The sequence below is a fragment of the Chiloscyllium punctatum genome, chromosome 4 (assembly GCF_047496795.1).
Source record: "Chiloscyllium punctatum isolate Juve2018m chromosome 4, sChiPun1.3, whole genome shotgun sequence".
NCBI lineage: Eukaryota > Metazoa > Chordata > Chondrichthyes > Orectolobiformes > Hemiscylliidae > Chiloscyllium > Chiloscyllium punctatum.
Window position 1 is genome coordinate 75,925,511 of NC_092742.1, and position 17,539 is coordinate 75,943,049.

The following is a 17,539-nucleotide window of genomic DNA, read 5'->3' on the forward strand; positions in this document are numbered from 1 at the left end:
TTCCCTGCTGCTTAACAACATCCTATTGTCTGTGACCAAAATTTCTGGGAGCCCGTGTATTGCGAAAAATGTTTGCAGTTTCTCAATCATCATCCCTCAGTTTGCCAAATAAGCTTTATGTACATCTAACCACTCTGAATGGGCGTCCACAATGACCAGGAACATTGAGCCCATGCATAATCAAAATGCAACCGAGTCCAGAGTTTTCTGGCCATTCCCATGATGGTGGCAACTTATGTCCTTGTTGGCACTCTGGGCCCTGCCCCACCAATGCAGCTATGTTAACCTCCAACCTTGCCCATTAGACAGAGCTTCTTGCCAGCATCTTCATCTTGGAAACCCCTGGATGACCCTGGTGGAGTTCAGCCAGTATCAGGACAATCACCCTCGTTGCCCACAGTAATATGTCATCCTCTAGAGTGATCTGGTCTCACTGTGTCCAGAAGGGTTTCAATCCTTGTTGCAATGGCCATTCTGTCTCTCCCATAACCACCAGCTCTTTTAGCTTTTCTAGGACAGAATCTTTTTTTATGTCCACAGTTGGGATATTATCAACAGTGACGGGAAGGGTGTCCAGGAAGTTTAAAACCAAAATGGACTCTTTCAGGTGAGGTACCACCAGTGGAGTATATGCCAATGGGAGGAGACTCAGGGTATCCACATTAGCCACTTGGCTTCCTGGACGGTGTTCTAACTTGTACTGGTACACACTGAGAATAAGGACTCATTGCTGAATCCACCGCCTTGTCTTCCTTCAGTAGCCCTCCCACTGGTTAGTGATCTGTTACTATGACAAATTCCTGTCCATAAAGGAACTGGTGGAACTTCCTCACACCAAAGATGACCACCAAACCTTCCTTCTCTATCTGGGCATATTTCTATTTGGCATCAGCCAAAGTCTGGGAAACTACACTATTGGGGCTCCTCTGCATTGGGCCACCAGTGAGCCAACACTACCCTGATACTGTACAGGGAGACATCACATGTCAGCACTACCTCTCACTTCAGATCGTAGTGGATCAACATCTTCGATGATGATAGCTGCTATTTCACGTCCCTAAAGGTACTTGTTGGCTTTGCGACCATTTCCAAAGCTGACCCTTTCTCAATAGCAGGTGTAAAGGTGCCAAGATGGAGGCCAGGTTACGTATGAATTTTCCAACATAATTCAGTAACCCAAGGAAATACCTAAGCTCCAGTACAGACATGGGAGGCAGGGGGTCCTTTGATCTTTATTTTCCAATGGGTATAACACGGTTTTGTCGAGTCTGCAACCCAAGTAGATCACCTGGGGCAGCCGGAACACACATTTTTCTCTTCTAAGGCATGTGCCCACCTGCGAGAAACATTTAAGCACTATGTCCAGTGACTCTGGGAAATTTAAGCCCCTTATAACCGAAAATGCTGTGGGTCACAAGCAGTTAGAAGGATTACTCATTGCCCCAATGTAATTTGCCCGGGGAAAGAAAAAGCAAAATCCAATAAATTAATCTTCCAAATTAAGGCATGATGTCAGAAATGCATATGCCCCCAACTCCAAGATGACTGTTGCCAGTGAATGTTCTTCAGGCACGTACTGTTTTCTCCTGTCATCATTAAAATAATGCACAGAGGCTGGTATCCTGTCACCAAGTCACCCTTTATTTACTTGTACACTGTTCACCGGCAGGGACCAGCCAGCTCAGAGTCAGTCGCCGGGACTGAGGAGATTCTAAAGCTCCTGGCTTTGTGTATTTATTAATTTTTTTGTTGTTTTATTAGTCAGCCAGGGCTCCCTGACTGGCCAGAGTTAACAACCCCAATCAATGAGGTCATCCTGGTTCCAATCACTACAACATTTATTCCCTGAAAAGCATAAGGTAACATAATGGCTTTTTATGATGACAGTTTCAATGTAACATTTCTGAGACTAGCTTATAATACCAGTTTTTGAAATTAAAATCTGAATTAAGTTTAAGTTCCATTGACAGCCACGGTGAGACTTTAACCTGCATTTCGAGAGTATAGTATAGATCCCTGGAGCAGCGTGATTTTCTGACAGGGACCTGGAGATCCTGGTGGATGGAATGCTGGAGAGGCAGGTCAGCCTTTTCCCTCAGGACGACCAGAAGAAACCACAGCACTAAACCTGCCAGTCTGATCTGAAGACCCAGATCATTGCAGTATCCTCAGGCTGGACAAATACTCAGCAGGGCAGGAAAAAAAGCTAAAGACCCAGTGTACTCCACAATGGTAAATGCCACCATCTCCTCACTTTTAAGTCGCAACTCACTCTATCTCTGCTAGGAGACCCACTTCCCACCAAGGCTCATAGTCCTTCACTCTCTTTATTAAATTCAACATCTTCCTTTAATTGAGCTCGCCCAGCCCAATAACACAAACGCTGAACTCGCTTTGTGCTGCCTAATCGCACTCTCAGGATGCCTCACTACCTTTCTCTCACCTGTACTAAGGGCTGTGCCAGCCATTTCCCTCTCATTTAACCTCTTCCTTTGTTTCATTCCAGGGGAAAATAGGATGGCGAGAACCAAGAAGGGTGTTGGGTGCCTGAGTTTGGTCTCATTACCCAGTATGAGGACCGAGTCCTTGTGTTAGTGGAGAGGACTGAGACTGTTCATGCAATGATCCTGAGACCTCTGTGTCCTGCACATCATGTCTGATTCATTGTCAAGTGCTGACTCTCCCATGTCCAGCAGTGGCAGTGTAATATGAATGTGACTGAATTTCTAAGCCTATTTTGCAACCCACTCCCTCTCATCTCCTCTGGGAATCAGCAGCATTTGCACGGTTTCTGCTATGGAGAGAGCAGCCCCTCAGAACATCCCCTTCTCCTCCAGTTCTGAGGAAGAAGTCACTGATCCCCGAGAGGAAGGACTGGCAAGGCAGTCTCCTGCACTCTCCACCAGATCAGACATTGACACCTCAGGACATTAATTGGCTGGATTAGATATGGCAGTACATGGTGGTCAGCACATCACAGCATGTGGGCATCTGGCTGCCTCCGAGGTCAGGTTGGCAGCTGCCACAGAGATCCAGGTTCAGCGCACTCAGTATTGAAGAAGGGTTACACCAGAAACATTGACTTCTGCACCTCCTGATGCTGCCTGACTTGGTCTGTTCTTCCAGTCTCTTGCTTGTCTACTTTGGGTTCCAGCATGTGCAGCTTTTTTGTCTCCCCCCTACTCAATATAGGGGCAGATATGTGCACTGATTCTATTGCTGCAGCCATTCTCGGCACAGAGGTGGATGGAAGACCTCACCCCAGTTGCCTGGTTAACACAAGGAGACAATATGACACACCCAGGAGAAGGAATCACATGCAAGTACCTAGATGTCTCCTGAAGTGTCCTGAGAGAAGTTTTCAACTTGTCCAACTCCATTCTGCCTGTAATCCCTCACCCTGTGGGAGTTTACGCTGAGGAAGGTAAGCCTGTACACTACCAGCATGTCTAGGTACAAATGTTCATGGGGTCACCGAACCAAAACTACAAGGCCAACATGCCAACTCCATCCACCCCAACTGCAGATCCTGGGACTGTACCTAGACTTCTGAGAGCAAATAGGTGCCATGGTGAAACTTCATTGGAAAAATATTATAATGTTTGCTTTTCATCACTAGCTCTGTAAGTGACTGTCATTTTAGTTACAACTACAAGAATGAAGCGAGAGGGGCTGGCCATTCTTAGTGCCACACAATGTTCCCATCCTATCTTAACGTTAGCTATCCTTTCTAGAGCACCTACACTAACCTGAAACTTTATCAGGCTTGTATGATGACATTTCAGATGTCATGAAGGCCCCTGTCAGTTTTAACCTTAACTTCTATTAAACAACAGGACAAACATAAAAAGGATCAAAGTAATAAGCTTCACTTGTAGTTGGGATTACACCGGGAATGTTAACATCCTGCTCCAATCAATGAGATGATTTGATTTGATTTAAGTCCTACGGAGTGTTGCTAAACAGAGATCTTGGAGTGTAGGTTCATAGTTCCTTGAAAGTGGAGTCTCAGGTAGACAGGAGAGTGAGGAAGGCATTAGCTACGCTTGCCTTTATTGTTCAGTGCATTGAGTATAGGAATTGGGAGGTCATATTGCAGCTGTACAGGGCATTGGTTAGGCCACTTTTGGAACACTGTGTGCAATTCTGGTCTCCCTGCTATCGGAAGGATGTTGGGAAACTTGAAAGGGTTCAGAAAGGATTTACAAGGATATTGCCAGAATTGGAGGGTTTGAGCTGAAAAAGTTTGAGGGGGAAAGGCTGAAAAAATTGGAACTATTTTCCCTGGAGCATCTGAGACTGAGGGGTGACTTTATAGAGATTTACAAAATCATGAGAGGCAATGATAGGTTGAATAGCCAAGGTCTTCCCCAGGGTAGGGGTATCCAAAACTAGAGGGCATAGGATTAAGATGAGAGGAGAAAGATTGAAAATGGACCTTAGGCCCAACTTTTTCACACAGAATGGGGTGCGTGTATGGAATGAACTGCCAAGAGAAGTGGTGGAGGCTGGTACAATTACAACATTTAAAAGGCATCTGGATGGGTACATGAATAGGAAGGGTTTAGAGGGATATGGACCAAATGTTGGCAAGTGGGACAAGATTTATTTAGGATATCAGCATCAGTTGGACTGAAGGGTCTGTTTCCATTCTGTACAGCTCTCTGACCCTCTGATTCTATTATTGTCATATGTACTGACATACAGTGAAAAATGTTGTCTTACATGCTTTTACAGGCAGATCCTACTATACAAGTGCACCCGTAACAGAACAAAGTGCAGGATACAATGTAATCAGTCGAGAAGGTGCAGAGAGAAATTAACATTAACAGATGGGTGTCTACCCTGGGTGCAAAATGGCATGGCAACAGCATTACAAAGAAAGGTGCTGCAAAGTGGAGTACACAAGTTCATAACTATGTTTACGGTGGGTTGAAGATGAGCCATAATAATGGGTTGAGGCTGGTGTACATCTGATGCTAATTTTCTCAGGCAAAGGATGCAGGCAGCCGCTGCCCATGGAGTGTACCCTGAGTTGTTTGGGATCACTCCCAACATGGAGGTTTGGAGAAGCAAGGGCTGGAGCTGCCAGGTGTTTGTTGTGACTTTAACACTGGGAATTGTCTCTGCCTATTTTCTCTCTGCGGCGTGGGCAAATAGTAAACTATATGTATATGAGGTGAGGATAGGAAACAATGCGATATAAATGTTTGCAAAACATCTTTTCTTGTTGGGAAGATTTTTCCGTGTACTTTTCAGAGTATTGGTTTGGTTACTTTATGAGACAGTGTGGCACCAGGAGTTACTGAAAACTGTTTAATGGCAGCCTTCAGATTGTTACAGCTGTAGTTTGTTACAGACCTGACAGTGCAGTGAAACTAGAGAGATCCAGAAGCCTGAAAACAAGAAGCATCTGTCACATTTTCTCTCAGCGAGAGTGGAAACAAACCTCACATATAAATACCGAGGTGTTCCCAATCAGCTATTGAATCAAAGTTCAAGCACTATTCTGCAGCCAACATTGTATCATCATTTGTTCAATCTAAAGAACTGTGAGAAATAACCCTTCAGTCTTGTCTCTTGAACTACATCACTTATTTTTCTCTGCTATATTTTTCCAATTACAGCATTCGTGTCAAACCTTCTGCTTCTTTTTTGTCTCTCCTGTTTCTGAAGGAACAAATGAATGAATGTGTTTGGGATTTTAAAGGAACATAGCTTAAGTCAAATAGCAATAGATTAATCATCCTTTTTTTTGTGATTTGTTAAAGAAAAGTTTGTTTATTTTCCTGTAAATGATGAAATCTGGTGTGAACTGTATTTGTCCTGAACAGCGGTTAGACATTCAAATTGATTATCTTGTAGGAGAAAGTGAGGACTGCAGATGCTGGAGATCAGAGTCAAGAGTGTGTTGCTGGAAAAGTGTAGCAGGGCAGGCAGCTTCCGAGGAGCAGGAGAATCAACGTTTTGGACATAAGCCCTTCATCAGGAAACTGATTATCTATCTTGGTATTGGATAGTTACACATTTGTGATGCTTTGTGTGATAGTGGAGCTAATTATTGGGAATTCCTCCCAACTGAATCCTGAACATAAACTCTATGACCAGAGTACTTGGAAACCATTATATGTCAGTCAGGGTACCAAGTCAATTCCAACAGATTTTACCCAATGGTTAAGTTTTAGACTCTGTGCTTTTGATAAAACCTTAATTGCACCATTAATCTCTAACTTGAATGTGGACATGAGGCATCCCCTTGCTTTCAGTGAGCACCTCAATCCAGCGAGCACAGAAAATGTGGACAGACATGGTTCCAGCATACTTAACAAATGAAAATGTTCACTTTTAATAATACATCTCCCAACTCCTGCATCCATTTCACAGCCAGATAGGTTGAAATTAACCCATATATTGCATTCCTTACAAAATAAGAAATTCTTTCTATAATTTCCAAGTTACTTTTAACTCTTTTTATTTGTATACCCTCTCAAGACTGATTATACATCGCTCCAAATCCTTTGTGGTACAGACTGTCCACATGTTCAAATGCTGGAGGATACATTTACTATCACTTAGTCACACAAAACAATTAAAAATTCCAAACTTTTAACAGTTTATCTTGATTATCTGAAAAGGGCTATAATTAACTAGAACATTCTGTAACCAAAGAAAATCAATGCCACAAAAGTTGTTTGTATTCCCATGACAGTAATGAACAACACTTCCGAGTACAGAATACTTTACCATGTCTGGACTTTGTAGTAGATAATTCAAAGATATTGGATAAAATTGGATAATTCCATTACATCAAAAGATCAAAATAATTGCTTGCAACTGTCCAACAAAACTGTCCAAGCAAAAAGTAAAGTATTAATTTGGTAATAACTGCATCTATCAGGACAATCCTGCAAACTTGCTTACTTCAAGAAAATGGTTGAAAAGATTAGCATTTACAGTGTGCATTTCACAAGCTCAGAACATCTCCAAGTACTTTAGAGCCTGTGACATTTGACTTTGATTGTAGGCAGTGTTGTAATGTATTTTACATGTAGATTAAACTGTAGATACATCAATGTCTTCAACTGGGGCAACACTCAATCACATTGATAAAAAATCCTTAATTTGTCTTGTAGCATGCAAAACTAAACTGATGATGTGCCACAAGGGTCAAATGCCAGGGCTTCAACTATTTACACATATACTTAGATGACTTAAACAAAGAGATTGAGGGGGAAGTATTAATTCTGTCAACAATATAAGTAAGGTATGAATGTAACCTGTGAAGAGGAAACAGAGAACCTGTCTATATCTCTATGCAGCCTTAGTGACCGAACAATAAAAGTGTCAGAAAAATAAATATAGGGGTTTGCAAAGTTTTTAACAGTAGAAAAAATAAAAATACAGAATATTTTTTATAAGGGATGAAACTTAAAACTTCAGTGTTTGGAGGGATGTGAGGTATAATTGTACAAGGGGACGTAAGTACAAGACTTAAGCACAAGTCTTGCTGTAAATGTGCAAGGCATTGGTGAGACAACAGCAGAAACACCGTGCAGTTTTGGTTTCCATATACAGGGAAGGATGCACTTCAATTGGAGTATGACAGCGAGAATTCACTAGATTGGTTCCTGGGATGAATGGGTTGTCTTATGATGAGACGATGTAGAAATTTAGCCTATACTCGATGGAGTTTAGAAGAATGAGAGAGAAACGTACAAGGTGTTGACAGGGCTGACAATGAGAGGGTGTTACCTTGGCTGGGGAATCTAAAACTTGGGGGTTACAGCTTCAGAATTACTTTGCATCAGTGTTCACTGAGGAGAGGAACATGATGAATGTTGAGGTTAGAGATAGAAGTTTGATTAGTCTGGATCACATTGACATAAGTAGGGAAGGTGTGTTGGGTAGGCTAGAGGTGGACAAATCCCCAGGACCAGGTGGGATTTATCCCAGGTTGCTGAGGGAGGCGAAAGAGGAAGTAGCTGAGGCCCTGACGGATATCTTTGTGGCATCCTTAAATACAGGTGAGGTACCGGAGGACTGGAAGGTTGCTCATGTTGTCCCCCTGTACAAGAAGGGTAGTAGGGATATTCCGGGTAACTACAGACCAGTGAGCCTGACGTCAGTGGTGGGAGAAGGTACTGAGGGATAGGATCTATTTATATTTAGAAAAGAATGGGCTTATCAGTGATAGCCAACATGGGTTTGTGTGGGGGAGATCATGCCTTACCAACTTAATAGAGTTCTTCGAGAAAGTGACCAAGTTGATAGATGAAGGAAAGGCTGTTGATGTCATATACATGGACTTTAGTAAGGCATTTGATAGGGTTCCCCATGGTAGACTAATGGAGAAAGTGAAGTCACATGGTGTGCAGGGTGTTCTAGCTAGGTGGATAAAGAACTGTTTGAGCAACAGGAGAGTAATAGTTGAAGGGGGCTTCTCAAAATGGAGAAAGGTGACCAGTGGTGTTCCACAGGGGTCAGTGTTGGGGCCACTGTTGCTTGTAATATATATAACTGATCTGGGATAGGGCACTGTTGGTATGATCAGCAAGTTTGCACATGACACGAAGATTGGTGGAGTAGCAGAAAGCATAAGGGACTGTCAGAGAATACATGAAGAAATAGATAGACTGGAGAGTTGGGCGGAAAAGTGGCAGGTGGTTTTCAATCCAGATAAATGTGAGGTGATGCATTTAGGCAAGGCTAATTCTAGAGCGAATTATGCAATGAATGGAAGACCCTTGGAAAAGTTGATGGGCAGAGAGATCTGGGAGTGCAGGTCCATTGTACCTGAAGGTTGCTGCACAGGTGGATAGAGTGGTCAAGAAGGCATAAAGTATGCTTGCCTTCATTGGACGGGGTATTGTACAAGACATTGGTTCAGCTGCATTTAGAATACTGTGTACAGTTCTGGTTGACACATTACCAAACGGATGTGGATGCTTTGGAGAGGATGCAGAGATGGTTTACGAGGATGTTGCCTGATATGGAAGGTGCTAGCTATGAAGAGAGGTTGAGTGGTTAGGTTTATTTTCATTAGAAAAAAGGAGATTGAGGGGGGACCTGATTGAGGTTTACAAAATCATGAAGGGTATAGACAGGGTGGATAGAGACAAGCTTTTTCACAGGGTGAAGGACTCAATAATGAGAGGTCACGCTTTCAAGGTGAGAGGTAGAAAGTTTAAGGGGGATACACGCGGCAAGTACTTCACACAGAGGATGGTGGGTGTTTGGAACGCGTTGCCGGCAGAGGTGGTAGAGGCAGGCACAGTAGATTCATTTAAGATGCATCTGGACAGATGCCTGAGTAGGTGGGGAGCAGAGGGATACAGATGCTTAGGAATTGACCAACAGGTTTAGACAGTACACTTGGATCAGCTCAGGCTTGGAGGGCTGAAGGGCCTGTACCTGGGCTGTAAATTTTCTTTATTCTTTGTTCTTTAATAAGAGGCTGATTGAGGTTGAGGTGGAATTGAGGTGAGGAGGCATTTTTCAGTCAGAAGGTTGTAAATCTTTGGACTTCTCTAACACAGAAGACTGTGGATGTTCCATCACTCACTGAATATATTTAGCTCTGCGATAGACAAAGTTTTGGCTTCTGAGGAAATTCAAGGGTACGTGTTGTAAGTGGACAGCTGGATGTGAGGCCAATGATCAACCATAATTTTACTGAATGGCGAAACAGGCTTGAAGGAGTCCACAGTCTAGCCCTGCTCTGATTTCTTAGATTGTTAGAAACTGTCATCCAGCAATTATTTTAACATTTACCCTGGTAAAACATTTGTATTACTGAAAATCTCCATTAGAACTTATTTCCCTTCCAATTTAAAAGCCTCATACTTTTCTGCAGATTTAAACTTTCATGCCTGGTTTCCTCCTCTGGAATTCTTCCCTTTGGCACCATGGCTCAGTGGTTAGAACCACTACCTCACAGCACCAGTGACCTGGGTTCAACTCCACCTTTGGGCAATTGTCTGTGTGGAGTTTGCACATTGTCCCAGTGACTGTATGGGTTAGCTCTGCATGCTCCAGTTTCCTCCCACAGTCCAAAGTGCAGGTTAGGTAGATTGGCCAGGGTAAAGTGTCTAGAGCAAGTTAGGTGGATTAGCCAAGGGAAATGCAGAGTTATGGGGTTAGCCGTGGGAAATGCAGGGTTATAGGGTTAGCCATGGGAAATGCAGGGTTATAAGTTTAGAGTAGAGGGGTCTGTTTGTACTCCTTCCACATTGTCGAGTTTCTATAATCTAGAAGTCTGAATATCTTTTCCACAGGAAATGCTAAGAATGAATATGTTTTATAATATAAATTCAACTCAATTCTTTGCCATAAATGTCTTGTTTATATAATGTTTACATAAAAATGAGTAGGATAATGTAATTTGTTTTAGATGCATTTAGATTTTAGCAGTGTACTTGATTGCTAAATCAGCATGAAGGAGTTTTAGGGACACTGACATAGATTACCAGCAATCACGATCTTACCAGGCTGTTAGGGTTTGTTTTCTTTGTTTCAACTTTCTTTTCTGAAGTTATCTTCTTCACAGATTGCTGAGCCTCCTTCAACCTGAAATAAGGTCAGAAGAAACTAATCATTTATTTCAAGTTATTGTCTATATTTTCATTAGCTATGGTGGAATGATTCAGTCCACTATTTAAAGTCACATTGCAAATGCAAACACAATGCTTGTGATTATGATTTTGCTGCAAATGATGAACATTTATCTCCAATGTGAAAGAAAGTTTTTTTTCAAATGCATTCAGACATGTCATTAAAGGAAATCAGAATTACTTTCAGAATCTCAAACAGCCCTCATACATGATAAATGCAAAGCTCAACTTTTCATTAGCCATGTTTTTCAACTAAACTTCGGGAAATTTGGAACTAGTAAACAAATATCACATTGGGAGAGAAGATATCTTGATACTTCACCACACATTGTTTCTTGCATTCTCCTCATTCTCTGACATATTCTTGTGCAGTTTTATCATTTTACAACTGATTCAGAATATGTGGCACCCACGAGGATTAAGGCATTACATGCAGAATAGTTACACTCTTAGGCACAAAGTATATGATAGACTATCTAATCCAGCTGTCTGCAATACTCTTAGTGCAATAATATAATAAAGACCCTTGGAATGTTTCACTACAATTGCTATTTTCTGTTGAACTGAACCATCTTTGGCAGCCAAGACTCAGCACAATTGCAATGAATTCAAACCTTCACTCATTTGACACTTCAGAATGAGAAGGGCACTTTGCCTGCAGCAGGATCATATCAGATTGACTAACTGATAACGGATTCAATTTGGCCAAACTTCTTTCTCATGAAATGGGAATGTTGGCTCTACTCACATTCTAGAAGATTAATTACAGATTACCAGGTACCAGAATAAAAATGATTTTAAATATCAACAATGATTAAGCAGCATTGCAAACTGTAACACATTCACAAAACTGAGTACACAAATAACAGAATGTATAAATTCCAATGACGCAATGCGAGCTGCATGCATGTTAATAACCGAATACATCTTAGTAGCCTCATCACTCATCAATCCACAAATAGTAGAAGATTAAAAGAAAAGTCATGACTGACAGTGACGCTACTTAAAACTTTGAAATGTCTCCAGAAGATGATGTAAGTAACTAAATTAACACAAATAATAATTCCAGTCCTCACTTCCCAATTTGTGAAATGAGTTACAAAGAACTTAGTCAAAGAATTTTGGTTTAGAAAATTTGCAACAAGGACCTTGTCTGAAAAACGAAATTAGCAAAGCTATTGACTTTGACTCATATTCATGAGGGAATAACATGCACCCGAAAGATGCTCTTGAGATGAATCATTCTTATGGTTTTATTTGTAAAAAACTTCAAAGAATGTTTATGGACTTCCTGAAGGCTGAAAGAGCACAACAGCAGCAGGTTCATCAGTATGACAACACCCAGATTCTGTAAGCTATAAGACTAAATATTTTTATGGTCAAAATAAATTAAGCACAAAGTGGTCTAAATTGTGGTAAAGTTCAAAGGAAAAGGCCTGGATTTTCACTCTTGGTTTGGGCGCAGAGAGTCAGAACATTTTTGCATATGCAACTCAGGAGAAAGCAGCCTGGAAGTTGGGGTTTTCATTCCAGTGTAGCAGGTTTCAGCCCTCATTCATGCAACACATGCCACCTCTCTTAACCTGTACAAGGCCAATACATCACTTGTCCATAATCCATGACCCTTATATCGTCCAGGTGAACCTATTCTCCTCTACCCATCCCAAGGAGCCCCTCGTTATCCTCCATAACAATCTGTTTCCCAAACTCATGGTCCTTTATACCCCTATGCCAAGTTCTCCCCTTGTCTACCTGTATGGGCCTTTATAACCCAACATGCTACTTTGTGCCAACTCATGTCAACCCATTCTCCCCACCCACCACCACTTGGCCTCTACACTTATAATACAAACCATAAAAGATGAAATAAAATGAATTTCCAAATGCTTATTGCAGACTTCACTTTATTGAAAAAAATGATCATACTTTTGAATATACCTTTATATTCCTTCCTTATAACAAACATTTCATTCAAGCATGCAAACTCTGACAATAACAAATATTTGTTTCATTGTCCAATTTCAACGAGTCTGTAACCATTTGTAGCTGTCAATCAAACTGTGACATTGCAGGCATCCTTCCGAGACAATGGAAGAATATGAAATCAGTCATGCAGTACCAGTCAAGTAATGGTACTTATATCAACAGACAAAGTGAAATAGCAAGGAGTGACTTTTAAAATTAATAACTTGCTTTGAAGAGTTAAAGTGTTGAACACCTAAAAACCATAACAACTGTTTGTCAGCTCCGTTTGATGGTTCTGTTTGACACTTTAACTGTTCCTATTGACAATTCCTCTTAACAATTTTGAAAGTTCATCTTGATAGATGCTCTATGACTTTATGACTCCACTTGACAGGTCCTTCTGACACTTTTGACAGTGCCTCATGACAGCTCTTCATGGCACTTCTAATAGTTTCTCATGACAGGTCATTTTGGCTGTTGCTTTTGACAGGTCTATAATGCATTTTTTATGCATATTCAAGACTACTTCTAAAAATTCCAACTTGCATTTTTCCACCCGCCAGGCGGCAGGTATTGCAGGGCCATGTCTAAAGTAGTATCAATGCTCTGCAAATGGGTACCTTAGCTATCCAAATAAATTAAAACTTTATCATCCAGCATCTCTTCGGATTTACAAATTGTAGATGATCTGCACATCTGGCTTTCCTCTCTCACCATAACTTACCAAAACTATCTCCTTGTACCTTTCTTGACCCAGTACTTCAAAGTCCAGATTGTTGAAGCACAAATCTTGGGGAATTTGGGAAGAATTTGGCACAGTTAGGGGAGAGATGCTACTCTGATCTTTTGCACGAAGCATTCTGAATAGTGGAGTGAGATCTGACCTAAGCAGCAGCGGCTGATAACTCCTTAATCGCCTCCAACATCTCTCTTCTCATGGCACCTTTCCACACATTTGCCTTTTATCGCTGTCTTAACTTTCTTGAGGAGATACAGATTATCATTCTGTCACCCTCAATGGCATCTTCTCAAGACCTGTTTTGGGTTTATTTACATTAATAATAATCATAATCTGATTTTGACTTGCAGTACCATCTCTTGTTCATCAATCTCTCCTGCCATCCATAACGTAACAGACTTTCCTTTTTGTTCTCTTCACTCTTTTTCCTATTTCTACACTTGCTTGAAAGCTGTTACATCTCTAGCTTTGTTCTGACAAAAGTTTAATGGCTTTATATTTTAACTGCTTCTCTCACCGCACCCATTACCTTATCTACTGAGTGCTTCACATCTTTTGCTAGTTCAGGTTTCCAGCATCCGCTGTGTTTTACTGTGTGCGATGAAATGCTTGATGGAATGGGAGACCTGCTAGAAAGCTTGCATGCAATCTCATGGAGCATGGAGGGGTTCAGCACCAACTTGGCATGGGACAGTGCAAAGAGACTAGAGTTCATTGCTTTTGAGACACAGTCTCAGTTTCCATTACACCACCGAGAACTCAATTTGACTTGCATTGACTTCTGGTATCAAACTCAGCTTGTTATTTAAGTTCCGACTGCTGCTATCAAACCTGGGAACAGTGATGTTGAAAAGGTGTACAGCAATCCAATAAGCTTCCCTCCAACAGATGACTAGGCCTGTTAGGTCCCCATTCAAGGGTAGTGACGACTACTCTATGGGACATGAACCTACTGTACACACTCAGCTGGACAACATTCACACTCACATTCGTTCCCTCATTGTTACCTGTCAACTCGCGACCTCAGGCAGGTGCCATCCATGTTGAGATGGCACACTAAGAAATTGGTAGTTCTAGGCCAAGCATTCCTCAAGGTTGTCCTCCAAAACCATTTGCAGATCAAGAGACAATTTCAGCTGGTGCAAGAAATGGGCTAATGGTGACGCTGGTACCAAACATACTGACAGATGGCATGATCTGTCTACTGTGCATGTACTATCACCCTCATCAATATGGCATCTGAAATAGCTTCCTCCAGAAGAGTGCATGGGCACTGTAGACACCTATTTGGTACACCTGGAATATGAAAGCACCACCCCAAGAAGTGGATCAAACATTTAAACATTCATATCGCAAGTTTCAGCAATTTTATTAAGTAGGTCAGCAAATCCCACCTTCTGTATGGTTCCCCATACAGTCTGGTGCTCTCTGCAGAGGTGCCATGTCATTAGCAAACAGAGTAAGCAAAGAGACATTTTTCAACAAATCAGGCTGAAGAATCCTTAACAGACTAGGCAGATGGAAAAGCAGCAAGTAAATAAGATGAAGTACAAATTGCCATTAAATTATTGCACACAGAGCAAATATGTTTGGTGGAAGGTCATTGACCCGAATGATTATTTCTAATTCTCACAGGTGTTGCCTGAGCTGCACAAAACTTCCAGCTTTTTTTGCTTTTATTTCAGATTTCCAGCATCTACAATATTTTGCTTTTGTAAATGTAATATATATTGAGACAAATTGATGGGAATGAGGAAGAGGTAAAATAAAATATAAAACAATTTAGTTTATTTTCTTTTAAATCTGCAACATTAATTGTCTTTTGAAAGGATGGAACTTCACACATGGAAGAATATTTTTTCCAGGTCCAGAAATGTTGCTCATAGTTTTTAAACATGCAAGTGATAACTACTTAAATTACTAAAAGTTGCAGCAGCACAAAACCTTATATTTGTTTCATAAAAGATAGGGGATACTTCACACAATGATTACTACATGGAGACCATTGACAAAGACTGCAGCAGCACAATCTAGAGGGGCATTGTATATTGACAACATATATATTTCCACATTTGTGCAGATGTACTCCAGACTGTCACTTCCACTTTTCTGTAATAACAGAAAATACCTCACCACTATTAATAGAGTGAAATCTGGTCCACTATCTTTAAAAATCTCCAAACTGAATGTATGATAAATCCACATTTATAGAATTCCCATTTGTCTATTACAAATTACTTCATTTCTCCTTGTAAAGAAAAACACCACTTGCTTAATCCAGGGAACATAGTCGGTGGTGTGGACTAAGTTTGTAAATGGGGTTTTGCAGAAATGTCTCCCCCAAATACCATGGCTGAGAGTATTGTTGAGATTCCACGTGATTTTTAGCTAGCACCATGATCTCAATAGAGTATCAGGTTGCAGTTGAATTGCTATGTTGGAAGAATCCTAAATATCCGTGATAGAACTGGAAAGCTAGGCTCCATCATTAGGTCGGGGTTGCTTGGTTAATCATTGACAGTACTCAGTACTGTAAAACTACCTTAATCTGAATTCTGAATCACCAAACACACACAAAGCACCACAATGTCACAATGATCTTAAAAGAATCCCAAACATAATATTAACTAAATATTGGGTCAGGTTTTCTGGTGAGTGGTAACCTCACACAGACTTTCACGCTGGCCCCTTTTTTTTAAAAGAGGAGATTCTGAGAGGAGATTCCACTCAGGTCTCCCACAGAAATACAGAGACATGCTACCATTCTGACAGTTCTTTTGTAGCAAAAGCTGTCAGAGAAAGGCAAACCATGCCCCCTTTTTGCAGCAGTCAGCTGTTGTATTCTGAACTTTAAAGGTCTTGACAGCCACTTTTACAGCTGTTGCCATGTATAAGGCTTTTAAAAAAAACTCATTTACAGTTTGTGGGCATCACTGGCTAGTCTAGCATTTATTGTCCATCCCTAATTGCTCAGAGAGGAGTTAAGAGTCAACCACATTGCTGTGGGTCTGGAGTCACATGTAGGCTAGACCAGGTAAGCAGTTTTTTCTGTAAAGGACATTAGTGAACGAGATGGGTTTATCCAACAGTCGACAATGGTTTCATAGCCATCATTAGACTTGTAATTCCAGATATTTTTATTGAATTAAAATTCCACCATCTGCCATGGTGGGATTTGAACCCAGGTCCCAAGAACATTGCTAGGTCTCTGGGCAATGATACCACGAGTCCTTCTCCTCCACAAGTTAGGTGTAATGTTAGGGTACTGGAAGATAGGATGCCAGATTGTTAGGAGTGGAGGATGCCAGGAGAGTAGATGCTGGTTGGGGATGGTATCAGATTGGTATGGTATCAAATTGGTTGGGTGCCAATTCCAATCTATGTTGGAATAATTACTGTCTGGCCAATGGATGATCTGGGCTGACAAGATTATTCTTTTAGGCGAAAGTGAGGACTGCAGTTGCTGGAGATTAGAGTCGAAGAGTGTGGTGCTGGAAAAGCACAGCAGGTCAGGCAGCTTCCAAGGAGCAGGAGAATCAACGTTTTGAGCAAAAGCCCTTCATCAGGAAGGTTATTCTTTTCTGTATTGTTTAGATCTGCTGTTCATAGAAATTGGAGGAAATCAGGCAGGCAATAAATAACTTAATGATATAGCTTATCTAAACTACTCTTCTGTTAATGGTTCCAAAAAGGGCAGGCTCCTTTAGATGGAGCATGAACTCCCTTCCAAATTCCACACTCAATAAACCCAAGCGGAAAATTGGAAAATCTACCTTCAAATGTGTAATGGATACTGTAACATATTTGAGTTACATAGTTTTAATATACTGATTTTTGCTTTGTTTAACACAGAAAAAAATTTCAGGCTAGAACTCAGAAGATAGTTAACAGAACTTATTTAATGCAGGTGATTTACTGTTTGCCAATTCATGCTAAATTTAGCAACTTATGAGAAAAATGTCAGACTTCAACAGTGAGCATTTAATGTAAAACAGAGTGGTTGGAAATGAAGAAGATGAATTTCTGCTGTCACTATAACAGCAGTTTAAACCATTAAAGAAATGGAAGGACAAGCTCAAATTGTGTAAAGGTTTTATAGGTTTTATATAAAACTGCTGTGCTTCTAAAGTCCAGATGATGCAACAGGATACTTGAGGTGGTTGAGTTCAGACAAAACTGATGGATTTTGCTACTGGGGAAGGGATTGGATTCTTGACAGAATGGT

General features: G+C 41.0%; 1 protein-coding gene across 4 annotated transcripts in view; it reads right to left on the bottom strand.

The window, feature by feature from the left end:
- The window catches only part of fmn1 (formin 1), a 373,616-nt gene that overhangs the window by 6,735 nt on the left and 349,342 nt on the right, over positions 1-17,539 (bottom strand). For all 4 annotated transcript variants that reach the window (XM_072569057.1, XM_072569058.1, XM_072569056.1 and 1 more), the window contains one exon: positions 10,485-10,566. In XM_072569057.1, coding sequence (XP_072425158.1) covers positions 10,485-10,566 — 82 coding nt within the window. The remainder of the gene's footprint in view (positions 1-10,484; positions 10,567-17,539) is intronic.